This window comes from Haliaeetus albicilla, chromosome 19, assembly GCF_947461875.1.
Source record: "Haliaeetus albicilla chromosome 19, bHalAlb1.1, whole genome shotgun sequence".
In the NCBI taxonomy this organism is placed as follows: domain Eukaryota; kingdom Metazoa; phylum Chordata; class Aves; order Accipitriformes; family Accipitridae; genus Haliaeetus; species Haliaeetus albicilla.
In genome coordinates, this window is record NC_091501.1 from 10,877,010 (window position 1) to 10,890,694 (window position 13,685).

At 42.3% G+C, this 13,685-nt stretch overlaps 1 protein-coding gene across 4 annotated transcripts in view; it reads right to left on the minus strand.

Moving 5' to 3' along the window:
• FGD4 (FYVE, RhoGEF and PH domain containing 4) overlaps positions 1–13,685 on the minus strand; it is a 108,979-nt gene that overhangs the window by 47,393 nt on the left and 47,901 nt on the right. Inside the window, exon 1 of one of the 4 annotated variants that reach the window (XM_069807587.1) lies at positions 3,207–3,498. The exons of the other annotated variants lie outside the window; for them this stretch is intronic. Within the exon in view, the coding sequence (XP_069663688.1) occupies positions 3,207–3,222 (16 nt within the window). The 5' untranslated portion in view covers positions 3,223–3,498. Of the gene's footprint in view, positions 1–3,206; positions 3,499–13,685 lie in introns of those variants that run through there. 4 annotated transcript variants of the gene reach the window in all.

Sequence of the window (13,685 nt, forward strand, 5' to 3'; positions counted from 1 at the left end):
AATCTAAAGGAAAGATTTTATTTCCTAACTACCTATCCTTCTCAAGGTCAAGCATCACCTGTCAAGCTGTAAGGAACACACAGGCACTACATTTCCAAACTCTTAATGTTAAAGGAATTTAATACTTTTGTTTTAGAATAATTATAAACCTGGCAGGGGGGCGGGGGGGATGGGGAAGAGGAACATTCCATAACTATTTTGAATTTTTAGTAAAGACTCAACAAATTCACTGGGTTTATGACCACTGATGGAAACTATTAGACTGTGTCTCTGTCTACCACATAAAAGACTAACATAAGACTCAGGGTGCTGCAGTCACAAAGCAAAGCATAGTGATGGTACTAATGAAAACACTTAAGTCTCTGTTAACTTCTGGGTCACAGTGTTGCTGAACCTTTCAAAATTACGTTGCTTGAAATCAGTTTTTCAGTGATGCTTTCCCCCTATAGTGAATACTACTAAAAAAAAAAAAAAACTATAAAGCTGAGTCTTCAAAAACATCAAAGCTCCAGAAAAGGTACATTCTACATACTTTCCATATTTGTTAGGGACCTTCAGTACTTGAAAAAAACTGCTTTGCTCAGGCACCTGGACACAGTCTCAACTGCACATTGTGATAGCAATGAATAAACTGCCATGTGAATTTATACCTTCCTATAGGCACTGTCCCTTCAGGTGTGCTACTCCCCTCTCACCCAGTCCCAGCAGTCAGTACTGGAAGGATTTCTTTGTTTCAGACTGGAGGCAGCCAGTGCTTCAGCAAGCAATTCACTGCTTCTCTCAGATACTATTTATGAGTGTCCAGGGATACCTGTCCACTCAATTTCAAACCCACGCAGGTGGAACTACTTGCTGTCACCTTCTCTGTGCGTACTGCCTATATCCATAGGTCTCCCACACCATTCTGAGGAGGTGACGTTAGAAGGTATCTATATGCTATTCCACAGGTTGGTAGAAGCTCACCCCTTCTTACCCTTCAAGCCAGGTATTTGCACCATAGGCCACTCCTGCATTAACTGCTTTCATACAACTTCTAACCAGAGCCTGGGAAATGCACTGCCTCGAAAATACCATGATAGTATAACCTCTGTCACCTTAAAGCACGTATAAATATATTTGTACTTCATATATCTGATCTCAAAAGAAAAAAAAAAAAAAATCAAAGATCACAGCTTCACCAATATATTTGGCATTGTCCTGGTTTCAGCTGGAATAGAGTTAATTGTCTTCCTAGTAGCTGGTATAGTGCTATGTTTTGGGTTCAGTATGAGAAGAATGTTGATAGCAACAACTGAAAACCTCAGTGTGTTAAGTAGTGTTTAGACTAAGTCAAGGATTTTTCAGCTTCTCATGCCCAGCCAGCAAGAAGGCTGGAGGGGCACAAGAAGTTGAATGGAGGGGACAGCCAGGGCAGCTGACCCAAACTGGCCAAAGGGGTATTCCATACCAGGTGATGTCATGCCCAGTATATAAACTGGGGGGGAGTGTGGCTGGGGGGAATCACCACTCAGGAACTAACTGGGTATCGGTCAGCGGGTGGTGAGCAATTGCATTGTGCATCACTTGTATATTCCAATCCTTTTATTATTACTATTGTCATTTTATTATTGTTATTCTTATCATTATTACTTTCTTCATTTCTGTTCTATTAAACTATTCTTATCTCAACCCACATGTTTTACTTTTTTCTTTTTTTTTCTGATTCTTTCCCCCATCCCATTGAGGGGGATGCAGGGACTGAGTGAGCAGCTGCGTGGTGCTTAGTTGCTGGCTGGGGTTAAACCACGACAGACATTCAGACTGCCACTGAAATATGTAAATATGCTGTAGGCCTCTGCAAAGCAAACTAACGCAAAGTAAGCCAAAGGGCAAGAAGGAAGATGAGTTGTAATACTGAGAATAGTAGTTATGGCACCACACTGAACTTCCTGAAAATCCATAAGGGTTTAATGTTACATTTACAGGAAAAGAATATGCATTACAGATCCTAGAAAACAGATCTTAAGAGCTAGACCAGTGAAAAAAAGTTTTCTACATCCACATGTAGATTCTTCTCAGGATACAGCAAAATGATACCTAAAGAGTGGGAGGAAAGGTGTGATTCCCATCCTTTTGGTTGATTATGAAAAGCTAGAGGGAGAAGGGCAATTTCACACTTGATCATAAAACAGATAAGGAGCCAACAGAATGATTTTAAGACAAGTATCCTTGTACCCAAGAAAAATCAGATGCCCACAAGTACTGAAATCAGGAGAGCTGGGGTGAAGCTATTTGCATGCATCTACTCCAAGCTTCTTTAGCAAATCTCTTAAACTCACTCAGCCAATGACTCTCTGCCCTCTATTTAGTCTCAGAGGGCTTTCCAGAGTGAGACCAGCATTCTGAACCCAAATCTTCCACAGATCTGTTTCATCTCTCTCTCTGTGGCAAACTTAATTCAGAATATTTAGTATCTTATATTAAGCTGTTGCGGATGGGTAAGCCTTTTAATTTAACTTACCCTAACTTGAACTTTTTTCAGAACTGAAAAATGTACCCACTTACAAGTGAAGCAGCATTTGCAATTGTATTCTTAAAAGTTCAGTTACAAGCATATTTGAAATGAAAAGAATCCAAACCTTTCACTGGATGGTGCAATAAAACTCTGGAAGCCAATTCTGTACGTTAAATGTAGTGTAAGCATCAGTTAAATGGATTATTGCAACATTATACATCAAAAGCTGAGTATAAGTCAGAAGCGTACACCTAATTCCTAAAACAATGAGAGATATAATTCTTGGAACCAATGCTTACTTATAGAAATGTCCCATAGAAGCCTTACAGCTATAAACAGAGCTCGATGAATCTGGCAAATAAGCCAGGAACAGAAACCACCTATAAACCTCACAAAACTGATTTGCTTTTAAGAAAGTCTCTAGGTGGTGAAAGCAGCAGCAAAACGAGCCAAAAGCAGCAGCAAAATGAGCAGAGTTCTCAGTGTGGCAGATGCATCAGGCAGGCAGTTCAAAGACTGCAAGCTCATTTACTGAGAATAGGAGGAAAAAGCCACCAGAGAATTCCAGCTGTATTGCATCACAAGGCAGCTGGATGTTCACCGGTTTATTTGCTTCAAATGAGAAAGTTTAACTCTTGGCGTCTCTGGACACAAATACAGCCCAAGTCTTGAAGAGATTAAGTTTTAACAGAGGCATCCCGTTCAGTCTTACCTGGTTCAGAAGACATTGTTTATAAATATAATCCAGTATCACTGCACGAGGAATAGATTTCGCAACGGTAATAACCCTGACAGGCTCACATATATCCTATTTACAAGACCTATAAGTTGCCAGAAAGGACTTCTCACCAGATGTTCCGTATATGCCGACAGTTTACATACTGGGTTTTCAATTACACTATGCTCCTCCTCTTTGAAGGCAAGCCTGTTTCGAGAGGAAAAACGTAAGCATGCAACCCAGTCCACTTAGAGAAGAGTGAAGTCTGTTCACTATTAAAAAGGAAAAACAAAGAAATCAGCTTATGTAACCTACAAACTGCTCGAGAAAGGAGGAGAAGGAGGAGGAGGAGGAGGAGGGACTACTCTAAGTTGTTTTGTCTAATGCCTCGGCTACTACAAAAGTTTTGCATTTGCTCTTTGAAATTAAAGCAGTATCAAGGTTAAAGGACAAGTTAGTACATTTCTCCGGTTGGTACTTTGTTCTCCCTTTATACTGCACAATGCTCATTTCTAATGATATTTTTCATTGCATAATCTGTATTTAAATTTATGCCTAGAATGAAGTAAATACAACATGCAGGATACCGGAGCAGTGACCAAAAGAAGTCCACATTAAAGAATTGTCATGAAAACATTAACTTATTTGGCACAGATTAAAATTCACTGGAATAATTTAAAATCAATTTTTAAATGGCATGAACTAGGTATTGTGCTCCAGGGTAGAATACAAAGATATTAGTGTGAATTCTGAACTGTGAAAATGCGCATTTTTAAAAAGCAAAAGGATTAGCTGAAAAGAGAAGTTACTGAAAGTAATTTCTTCTATTGTTCACAGTTCTCACACCATGTGATCCCTGGCTGGCACACTTTCATCCCAGCAGGAGAAAGAAACTGCGATTTAAATCCAGCCCTGTCAATTCGGATAATATGAATCAGAATATAGCAGCCAGCTTGTCATTCGCTGCAGCTGAGGTCATCTTCAACCACTGCGTTGGTCCAAACCACAGCTCCCTACAGCCCCTTCCACCACCAGCCGCTCATACTCCTCACATTCAAGGCTATGCAGAAGCACAGCACCGCAGAGCTTCTTTGAAGGACGAGCACCAAGGGTTACAGGGAACATACTTGCAAAACAATCCATTGTTATGAATATCTGTTTTTCACTGAGGAGACAGCCCTCTGGAATAGGGCAGCTAATTATTTCCTTTCTATTACAGATGTTGAACAGAGGGGGTATTGCCAAAAACAGTAAAAACAACTATTTTCCTCCAGTTATTTCAACAGTTTGGTGCATTTTTCTTCTTGAGATGAGCAGATGCATATGGATTTGAAATCTAAATGGAAACCATTTTTTGCACTTTAACCAAGATTTGCATGTGTTGTTTTTGTTTTGAGCATTTATTTTTAAGCTGCTGGGCTAGCAAAGCAACTTGCATTTCCCCATCCTTTGTACTTCTAGCAAGTAATCCCAGGCTCCTTAAAGACGCATACAAATTTTGTTCACCAACACATCATTAAAACAAAAAATAACAGCAGATGAGTTTCATAACCAGACTAAGAGAACTCCAATGCATAGGTTAGATTTCTATTTTGAAGTTCACCTCCAGGAGTTCAAAGCTTGTCCCCTTGCTTGGGCTTCCACATGAAGTAAATCTACAACAGAAAACCTTCTTTCTCCAGAAAAGCTTTTGCAGAGAAGATAAAGTTTCTGCTCATTTTCCCATATTTGAAACAAACCACTTTGCCCACCCACCCAGCCTGGTTCGTCCACCTGCCAGTGAGGCTTTGTCAGCCTTTCTTCAGCCTCGTATACTCTTCCCAACCCAGGAAAACCACTGATAATGCCTGTCATACATGACAGATTTTAAATTCAGATGGAATCAGCAATACAATTTTCACACAAGCAACATAGTAGATTAGAAAACTGTTAGACAAATGGCTACAAAATAATACAAGAAGCAATTAGTTCAGCTAAGCAGCTACATAAATGCTAGTTACTGACCATTGTAAGCAAAAAGAGGAGAACGGATCACACAAGGAAAAGCAGCAGCTGGACAGAAAAATCAAGTCTCCCTTTTGGGAAAACATATATAATAACTGTGACAAACTTTGTAACATGATGCATGTGGGAGGGATGACATTTGAGCTACCAGACTCTGCTCTCTGTCCATCCCTGCTGCTTGGGACAAGGCAGAGAACAGGCAAGAGGTCAGAGCTCCAACCAGCCCCAAAAGGTCCTCCCTGGACCACACAGGCAAACCCCTGGCTCACAACAGCCCACGGAGAGTAACCACAGCTCTGCTACCGCTCCAGCAGAGAGAAGGAATTTTACACACAAGAAGGAAACTCTGGATTTTATTTCATTTCTAGGAGGAGCAACCTTAAAACAGGTATAAGGAAGTTGTCAAAGCCCATCTTTAAAACACATGCTTAACTCCTCCTTCTTAAAAAAAAAGGTAGAATATTAATTGTTTTATCTTTATTTTATTAGCTAGCAGATAAGGGGATTTGGGAGAGATTAAAACCAATACAATGGGGACATCTCATTAACCAATTCCCCTGGTTTCACATGAGTTTTATATCCAACTTTGCTTACTCTAGGAGCAGAAACGTGCAAAGTACGAACAGCACAATACAGTTATATTGGCAAGTATTAGTTGAAAACTCATTGACAATAGGTGCAGCTATGTCTAGCTGTCACCATAACATGCCTATGAACTTTTCTTTAACGTTAATTAAAAAATAAAGTTAGTTTTATTAAACTTCTCTAAAAAGCAGATGAAGAGGCATGGAGAAAAACTAGTTAAGTAAAACGTTCTCATCAGTGGGTAATTAAAATCATACTAAGATGAGTAGTTGCTGTCATTTAGTATGAATAAAATAACTACAGAAACTAAAACCAGCATGTTTTTAGTCCAGAGACTTGCACAGCAGACTAGTTCTATGAAACTAAGTTACCTCAAATCAAAATTCTTGGTTCATGTATAACTTCACCACTCCAATAATTAGAAGTTTTTACAAACATCTCACAATAAATACACTGCACTTTGTTTTCCACCTCCAAGCAGTCTTCAAACTAAACGTCACAAGCTTTCTCTCAGTATTTTCCCTATTTTGCAGATAAGGGGACTCAAAGTATGTGCCTGACTCATTTGAATATTATTAATGTGATGAAGCTGGAGTTGAGAAGGAAGTCACATAAGTACTGTTAGGAAACCTGGCTAAACATTACAGAGCTACATGGGCAGCATGCCACACTGAAACACACCCCCCCAAAAAAATTAGCTCATGTGACGGTGAATCACAGCCCAGCATTCAGTATGGCTGACTTCAGCAGGCTCCTCCTTACTGCAGACTCACTTCAGGCACAAAGTGTTTGACGAGGTTTGCTGAGGATGTTGCATCAGGACATGATATGAAGTTTCTGCAAGCCAGTGACGGAGAGTGATTTTTGTCCCATCCAAAGGATCAGTAACCCACATATGGCCCTAGCACAGAATGCAGTATGAGCACTTCTGAATTTCAGTGTATCAGTACTCTGCACTGAAAGCACCCCCAACTTTTTTTCCATGTGAGAGACCTTTAGACTTCTCAATGAGTCCGAGAGAGATGTAAAACCACGACTAAAGGGGCACCTTTCACAGGGCTCCCATAAAGTAGGTGTGGTTGACTCACAGTTATCTACCCCCCTCCCTTCTTCCTTACTCCTCACTACTTCAAAACCACAGCAGTTTGGTCCTGGGCAAAAATGAAAGCATGCTTTGTCCTTACCCCAAAATAGTTTCTGAGGTGCTATTAAAAGCTTCTCTCAAAAGCCCGGCAGTAGTCTGCAGAGGGGTTCAACTTGGCTCCCAGCTATTCTTCGGGCAATGGGATTAGCTACTGAGACACCACACACCCTTGTCCCAAAGTGACCCCCACTTCTGTCAGACCTTCCACGTGCTTCACTTTTCATGATTCTTGGGATAGCCTAAAACCAGTAACAAGTGATTTTATGCAGAAGGATGGCTGGATATAAACCATACCTTAAAAAAAAATAAATTCCGAAGCACACAACTTGCTAAATAATGTAGTTTTGAACAGATACTTCTGTAACAAGGCAATAAAAAAAAAAAAAGTCTGAATATTCACTTGGGGTGCAGGCACACAAAACAAAGGACACCTTTGGAATTGCAGATATGCAGAAGCATACACTGGTCTAGGTCAAAATTTGGGAGAAAGCTGCACTGCCCCAGGCATACTAAACAGAAGCTGACCATCTGCCCTTCCTACCTGCACCTTCTTGCTGTACTGAAGTGATGACTGTCCTCTACTTTATTTCTGAGCACTGTGCAAGAGCTCAAGCAAGGCCTACCACTGGTGCTTTGTGGTTTCTTTTGATTGTAACTGAGGACAAAATGGGGGCTTCCTGCCTCTTATCACCATGGGCAGATAGTAAAACTGCAGACCTTCTAGACCCTTCACCAGCTTTGTTGCCCTTCTCTGGACACACTCCAGCACCTCAAGGTCTTTCTTGTAGTGAGGAGCCCAAAACTGAACACAGTACTCAGACGCAGCCCCACCAGTGCCGAGTACGGGGGGACGATCACTTTCCTGCTCCTGCTGGTCACACTATTCCTGATGCAGGCCAGGATGCCGCTGGCCTTCTTGGCCACCTGGGCACACTGCCAGCTCATATTCGGCCGGCTGTTGACCAGCACCCCCCAGGTCTTTATCTGCCAGGCAGCTTTCCAGTCGCTCCTCCCCAAGCCTGTAGCGCTGCATGGGGTTGCTGTGACCCAAGTGCAGGACCTGGCACTCACCCTTGCTGAACCTCATACAGTTGGCCTCAGCCCATCGATCCAGCCTGTCCAGATCCCTCTGCAGAGCCTTCCTACCCTCGAGTAGATTGACCCTCTGTCCCAACTTTGTGTCATCTGCAAACTTGCTGAGGGTGCACTCGATCCCCTCATCCAGATCATTGATAAAGATATTAAACAGAACCGGCTCCAATACTGAGCCCTGGGGAACACCACTTGTGACCAGCTGCCAACTGGATTTAACTCCATTCACCACAACCCTCTGGGCTCGTCCATCCAGCCAGTTTTTTACCGAGCTAAGAGTACACCCATCCAAGCCATGAGCAGCCAGTTTCTCCAGGAGAATGCTGTGGGGAATGGTGTCAAAAGCTTTACTAAAGTCTACATAGACAACATCCACAGCCTTTTCCTCATCCGTTAAGCGGGTCACCTTGTCATAGGAGGAGATCAGGTTGGTCAGGCAGGACCTGCCTTTCATAAACCCATGCTGACTGGGCCTGATCACCTGGTTGTCCTGTATGTGCCATGTGATGACACTCAAGATGATCTGCTCCATAACTTTCCCCAGCACCAAAGTCAGACTGACAGGCCTGTAGTTCCCCAGATCCTCCTTCCAGCCCTTCCTGTAGACGGGTGTCACATTTGCTAACCTCCAGTCAACTGGGACCTCCCCGGTTAGCCAGGACTGCTGGTAAATGATTGAAAGTGGCTTAGTTAGCACTTCGCCAACTCCCTCACTACTGTGGGGTGGATCCCATCCAACCCCATAGACTTGTGTGTGTCTAAGTAGTGCAGCAGGTCGCCAACCATTTCCCCTTGGATTATGGGGGCTTCATTCTGCTCCCCATCCCTGTCTTCCAGCTCAGGGGGCCAGGTACCCAGAGAACAACTGGTCTTACTATTAAAGGCTGAGGCAAAAGCTGCATTAAGTACCTCAGCCTTTTCCTCATCCTTTGTCACTATGTTTCCCACCACATCCAATAAAGGATGGAGATTCTCCTTAGCCCTCCTTTTTTTGCTAATGTATTTATGGAAACATTTTTTATTGTCTTTTATGGCAGTTGTGAGATTAAGTTCTAATTGGGCTTTGGCCCTTCTAATTTTCTCCCCGCATAACCTCATGACAGCTTTGGAGTCCTCCTGAGTTGCCTGCCCCTTCTTCCAAAGGTCATAAACTCTCCTTTTTTTTTTTTTCCTGAGTTCCAGCAAAAGCTCTCTGTTCAGCCAGGCCAGTGTTCTTCCCCGCCAACTTGCCCTTTGGCATATGGGGATAGCCTGCTCCTGCAACTTTAAGATTTCCTTTTCGAAGAATATCCGGCCTTCCTGGACTCCGCTGCCCTTCAGGACTGCCTCCCAAGGGACTCTGTCAACCAGTCTCCTAAAACAGGCCAAAGTTCGTCCTCCAGAAGTCCAAGGTAGCAGTTCTGCTGTCCCCCCTCCTTACTTCTCCAAGAATCAAAACTCTGTCATTTCACGATCACTATGCCCAAGATGGCCTCCAACTACCACATCACCCACAAGTCCTTCTCTATTCACAAACAACAGGTCCAGTGGGGCACCTTCCGTAATTGGCTCACTTGCCAGCTGTGTCAAGAAGTTATCTTCACACTCCAGGAACCTCGTAAACTGTGTCCTCTCCTTTGTATTGTATTTCCAGCAGACATCTAGTAACTTGAAGTCCCCCAGAAGAACAAGGGCTAGCGATTATGAGACTTCTCCCAGCTGCTTATAGAATATTTCATCTGCCTCTTCATCCTGGTTGGGTGGTCTATAACAGAATCCCACCATGATATCTGCGCCTTGTTGGCCTTTCCCCTCTTATCCATAAACGCTCAACCCTATCGTCACCATCATTAAGCTCTAGACAATCAAAACACTCCCTAACACACAGGGCTACCCCACTGCCCCTCCTCCCTTGCCTACCCCTTCTGAAGAGTTTATAGCCATCCGTTGCAGCACGCCAGTTGTGTGAATCATCCCTCCATGTTTCTGTGATGGCAACTATATCATAGTTTTCCTACAGCATAATGGCTTCCAGCTCCTCCTCTTTGCTGCCCATGCTGCATGCATTGGTGTAAATGCACTTCAATTGGGCTACTGATCCCACCACCTTTTTGGCGGGAGAAGCTCTAATTCCTGCACAACCATTCTCAGGCACTTCCACGGTTTCTAACACATCAATAACCCTTGTGTCTGCTGCCACATGGACCTCCATCCCCTGCCTCCACTGAGACAGCAGACTGAAGGACCTCACTAGCACACCGTCCCTCAAACACTGGTGTGCCACCCCCAGGCTTCCCTCTAGTGAGTCTGGTTTTATTCCTTACACTGGATCTTGTCTGGCACTGCAGCAAGCCCGTTCAGCTTGCTATCTGCCAGAAATGCATTTATTTTCTTTTGGATTGTTCTGTTAACTTAGCAGGCTGAGGTAACCCATGGGGTCAGATGAGCATCAGTGTCAAGAGAAGGAGAAAGTGAGAGAGAAGAACAAAATCCTTCCAGGAAGCAGACCTAGTTATTTGCTGTCTTGTTAAGCTGCATCCTTCAAGCTTTGCCACAGAGGCATGTAAGGAAGCAAGAAACAGCTGTAGGACAACTCAAGATTTTCAGGTATATAATGAATAAAAAGATGGGGAAAAAATGTCTAGATTAAGCAAATTACCTACAGAAACAAGTGACCACCAGGAAAAGGAGGGAGGAGGAAAAGTCCACACAGAAGGGGGCTGGGTGGGGAGGGAGTTTAGGAATGGATATTCAAGACTACTGCAACAAGGAAAAGTAACAATAGTACCTTAAAAAGATAGGTAACTAGCCCCAACAAAGTAAGAAATGCTATGGGTGACTCTGGATCTGCAGCTCAAACAGAAACAAGCTTCTTGAAATGGCAATTTCCCTCCCACTTCTGAAATCAAAAACTCTTCCACCACTCCCTCCCCTAGCTCTCCTGGTTCACTTGCAAGGAGATTTCATACAAGCAATTGCAAGGCAGGTGTGAAGAAAACTACCACACCATAATTAGAAAGTAAATAGCAGTATTTTTCCATCTTTTTTTTTTTTTTCTTCCAGCTCACCTGTATCACATGCCCCAAAGAGAAAGCCTGTGGCTGCACAAAAACCCAAAGGACACATAATAAAAGTTCTTAGGGGAAAAGCCTGCCTTTTTGTCCTACATTTGTATAGCATTTGTCATTGTAGCACCTTGGTGTCTGCAATTTAGTCCAAGCATAAGAGTAATACAAGCAACTACAAATCTCTCCAAATAATTAAATGGTTGTAGTTCTACAAAATCAAAAAACTATATTAAAGATCATTGAGCGCCACATCACTGATGTATGTTCTACTAGCGTTTACAAAAGGAGTGTTTTTGCTATGGCAATTGTATGTTTTATACTAACCATATAAAGCTATTTTTCTGTAGCTTAAAGTATTTCCCATACTTAAAAAAAATAATCCAGGAACCTGTGGTTCGTTTTTCAATTAATCTTCTCTAGCAAAGAAAGATCAGCAATTGTTAAAGTATTTTTCGTTTTAGATGGGGGAAGTGGTCAAAGGCCTTGCCTTTATCAAACTGGGTTTGATTTGCCAATTCTCCTGTTTAAAAACATGGCTTAACAGTTCACTGTTTCTTATACCTCCTTTTTATACACATATATATATTACAAAACTGAGAGAAAGCTTCATATTATGATTTAGGGAAGAGGAAATTACTATTTATAGTGTTATCCATTCTATTACACTAACACACAGTTAGCAAATAAATAAAGAGAATACCCTCGGGCCCTGCAGCTCTGCCTTTTCTCACATCGTCTTCGTTGCTTTCTCCTTCCCATGCCTTCCCCCTTGAGAATGCTGTTTCTTCAGGTCTCCCGCCTCCACCGCAGCTGCTGCCTCTTCCCCAGCGGCAGTACTACCTCCGACAGCGCCACTCCTGCTTGCCGCTGTGCTCTCCTGCCAGCCAGGACATAGAGCTAGACCAGCAGAGCTGGGTGGTGCTAGGCCAGGAAAGCAGCTCTGGTGCTCCACCAGTTGGGGACCGTATTGTAGCTGTTACTACAGAAACCCACATCCTTCTTTAAGGAAAGGTAGAAAAAAGGGAAGAGGAAAAAGCTTGTGACCTACCTTAATAGTGTTGTGCCACCCTCTTTATCCACCTTCACAGATTAAACGTATCACTCATATAACATCTTTGCAAAACAGCTTAAGAGCACACATTCTCATTTTCCAGTTAATTTAGCTTTTGGTCACATACACAAAACACACACGTACCCCCCAAAACCCCCACAACCCAAGCCAGGAAGACCACCACACAGGATTTTCCTTAGATTCAGCAGTACAGTGAAAGGCTGAATCCATAGCTTAATTACCCTTGTCACATTAGAAATCCAAACAGTACAGAGACTCACAGGTGAAACAGGTCAGAGAACGCAGCGACCGTGATTTTGCTTCCATATAAAAAACAAGTTTGGGCAGTGATGGATACTAAAAATAAAGTACAAATTATCCTTGGTTTGAGTTAATAAAAAACAGGATGGAAGATTCACAATAAACACCAAAGTAGAATATATCGGTACATTTCTGGAGTAGATAAGAGCATATGAACAGTGGTCCAGAAAAAAAATAAAAAACGATTCAATCAAATATTCTGTGTCTGAAAAGAAGCAGTAGCAAATGTTTGGGTAACCTACAGTAGAAGGCAGCAAACACACAATGATCTTTCCCCTCAATCCCCATGGCTTCCAGCATCAGTTGTTTAGGGATCACACACATCAGCAGATGCATTTGTGCAACCGTATTTTACCAGCTGCTGGAAATGCACCATGAATTTGTTTAGTCTTTTTCTGAATCCCATTTATATTTCCTGCACAGAATATGTGACAATATGGGCATTTTCAATCTAGTATTAACTACCTTAACTCTGATTCCATGCTTCTGGGGAAGAGAAACTTGGTGGCACAACACATTTGCCCTTCCCCTTCCACCCTTCTCTGTCCTCCCTGTCACATTACAAAAAGCATCAGACTAACTTTCTCCAGAACACATCAGTTCCTAAAAATCATAGAATCATAGAATGGTTTGGGTGGGAAGGGACCTTTAAAGATCAGCTTTAAAGTTCAGCTCGCCTGCATGGGAAGGGACATCCTTCACTAGATCAGGTCTCAAGACAAAGAATTCCAGTATCTGTTCATGACTATTTCCTTCTGCCTCAAATATATAAACAGCTTTAGTCTCCTAACTTTGTCCTGTTAGAGTCAATTTAAACTAGTACATATAGGATTGTCAGCAAATCAGGACCTTCTTTACAGAGCTTTTTCTCCCCTGCCATTCATACATAGTACTGCTTTTTTCCAGTCCATCCAGCCTTGCATATCTCAAGCAACCAGAGAAAAGTAATCAAAAGGAATTCCTCAAATCAATTTCTTTCAAAAAAGGAAGGTAACAATATAGACAGGGGTTACAAATATGAGAGTGTAGAAGTGTATTTCAGCTTTTGGTGCAATAAGGGTGCAAGATCAGAGACAGTTGTGACTCTGTTTTATATAGTGAAGTTGTGCTGATAGTTAAACAAAGCCTTCACAGAGATCGCATCTACACTAATGAAACTCTAATTTCCTTTAAATTATTGCTATCCACACCCCAGACCTCATCAGCCAGATGGTAATAGCTTTTCATCA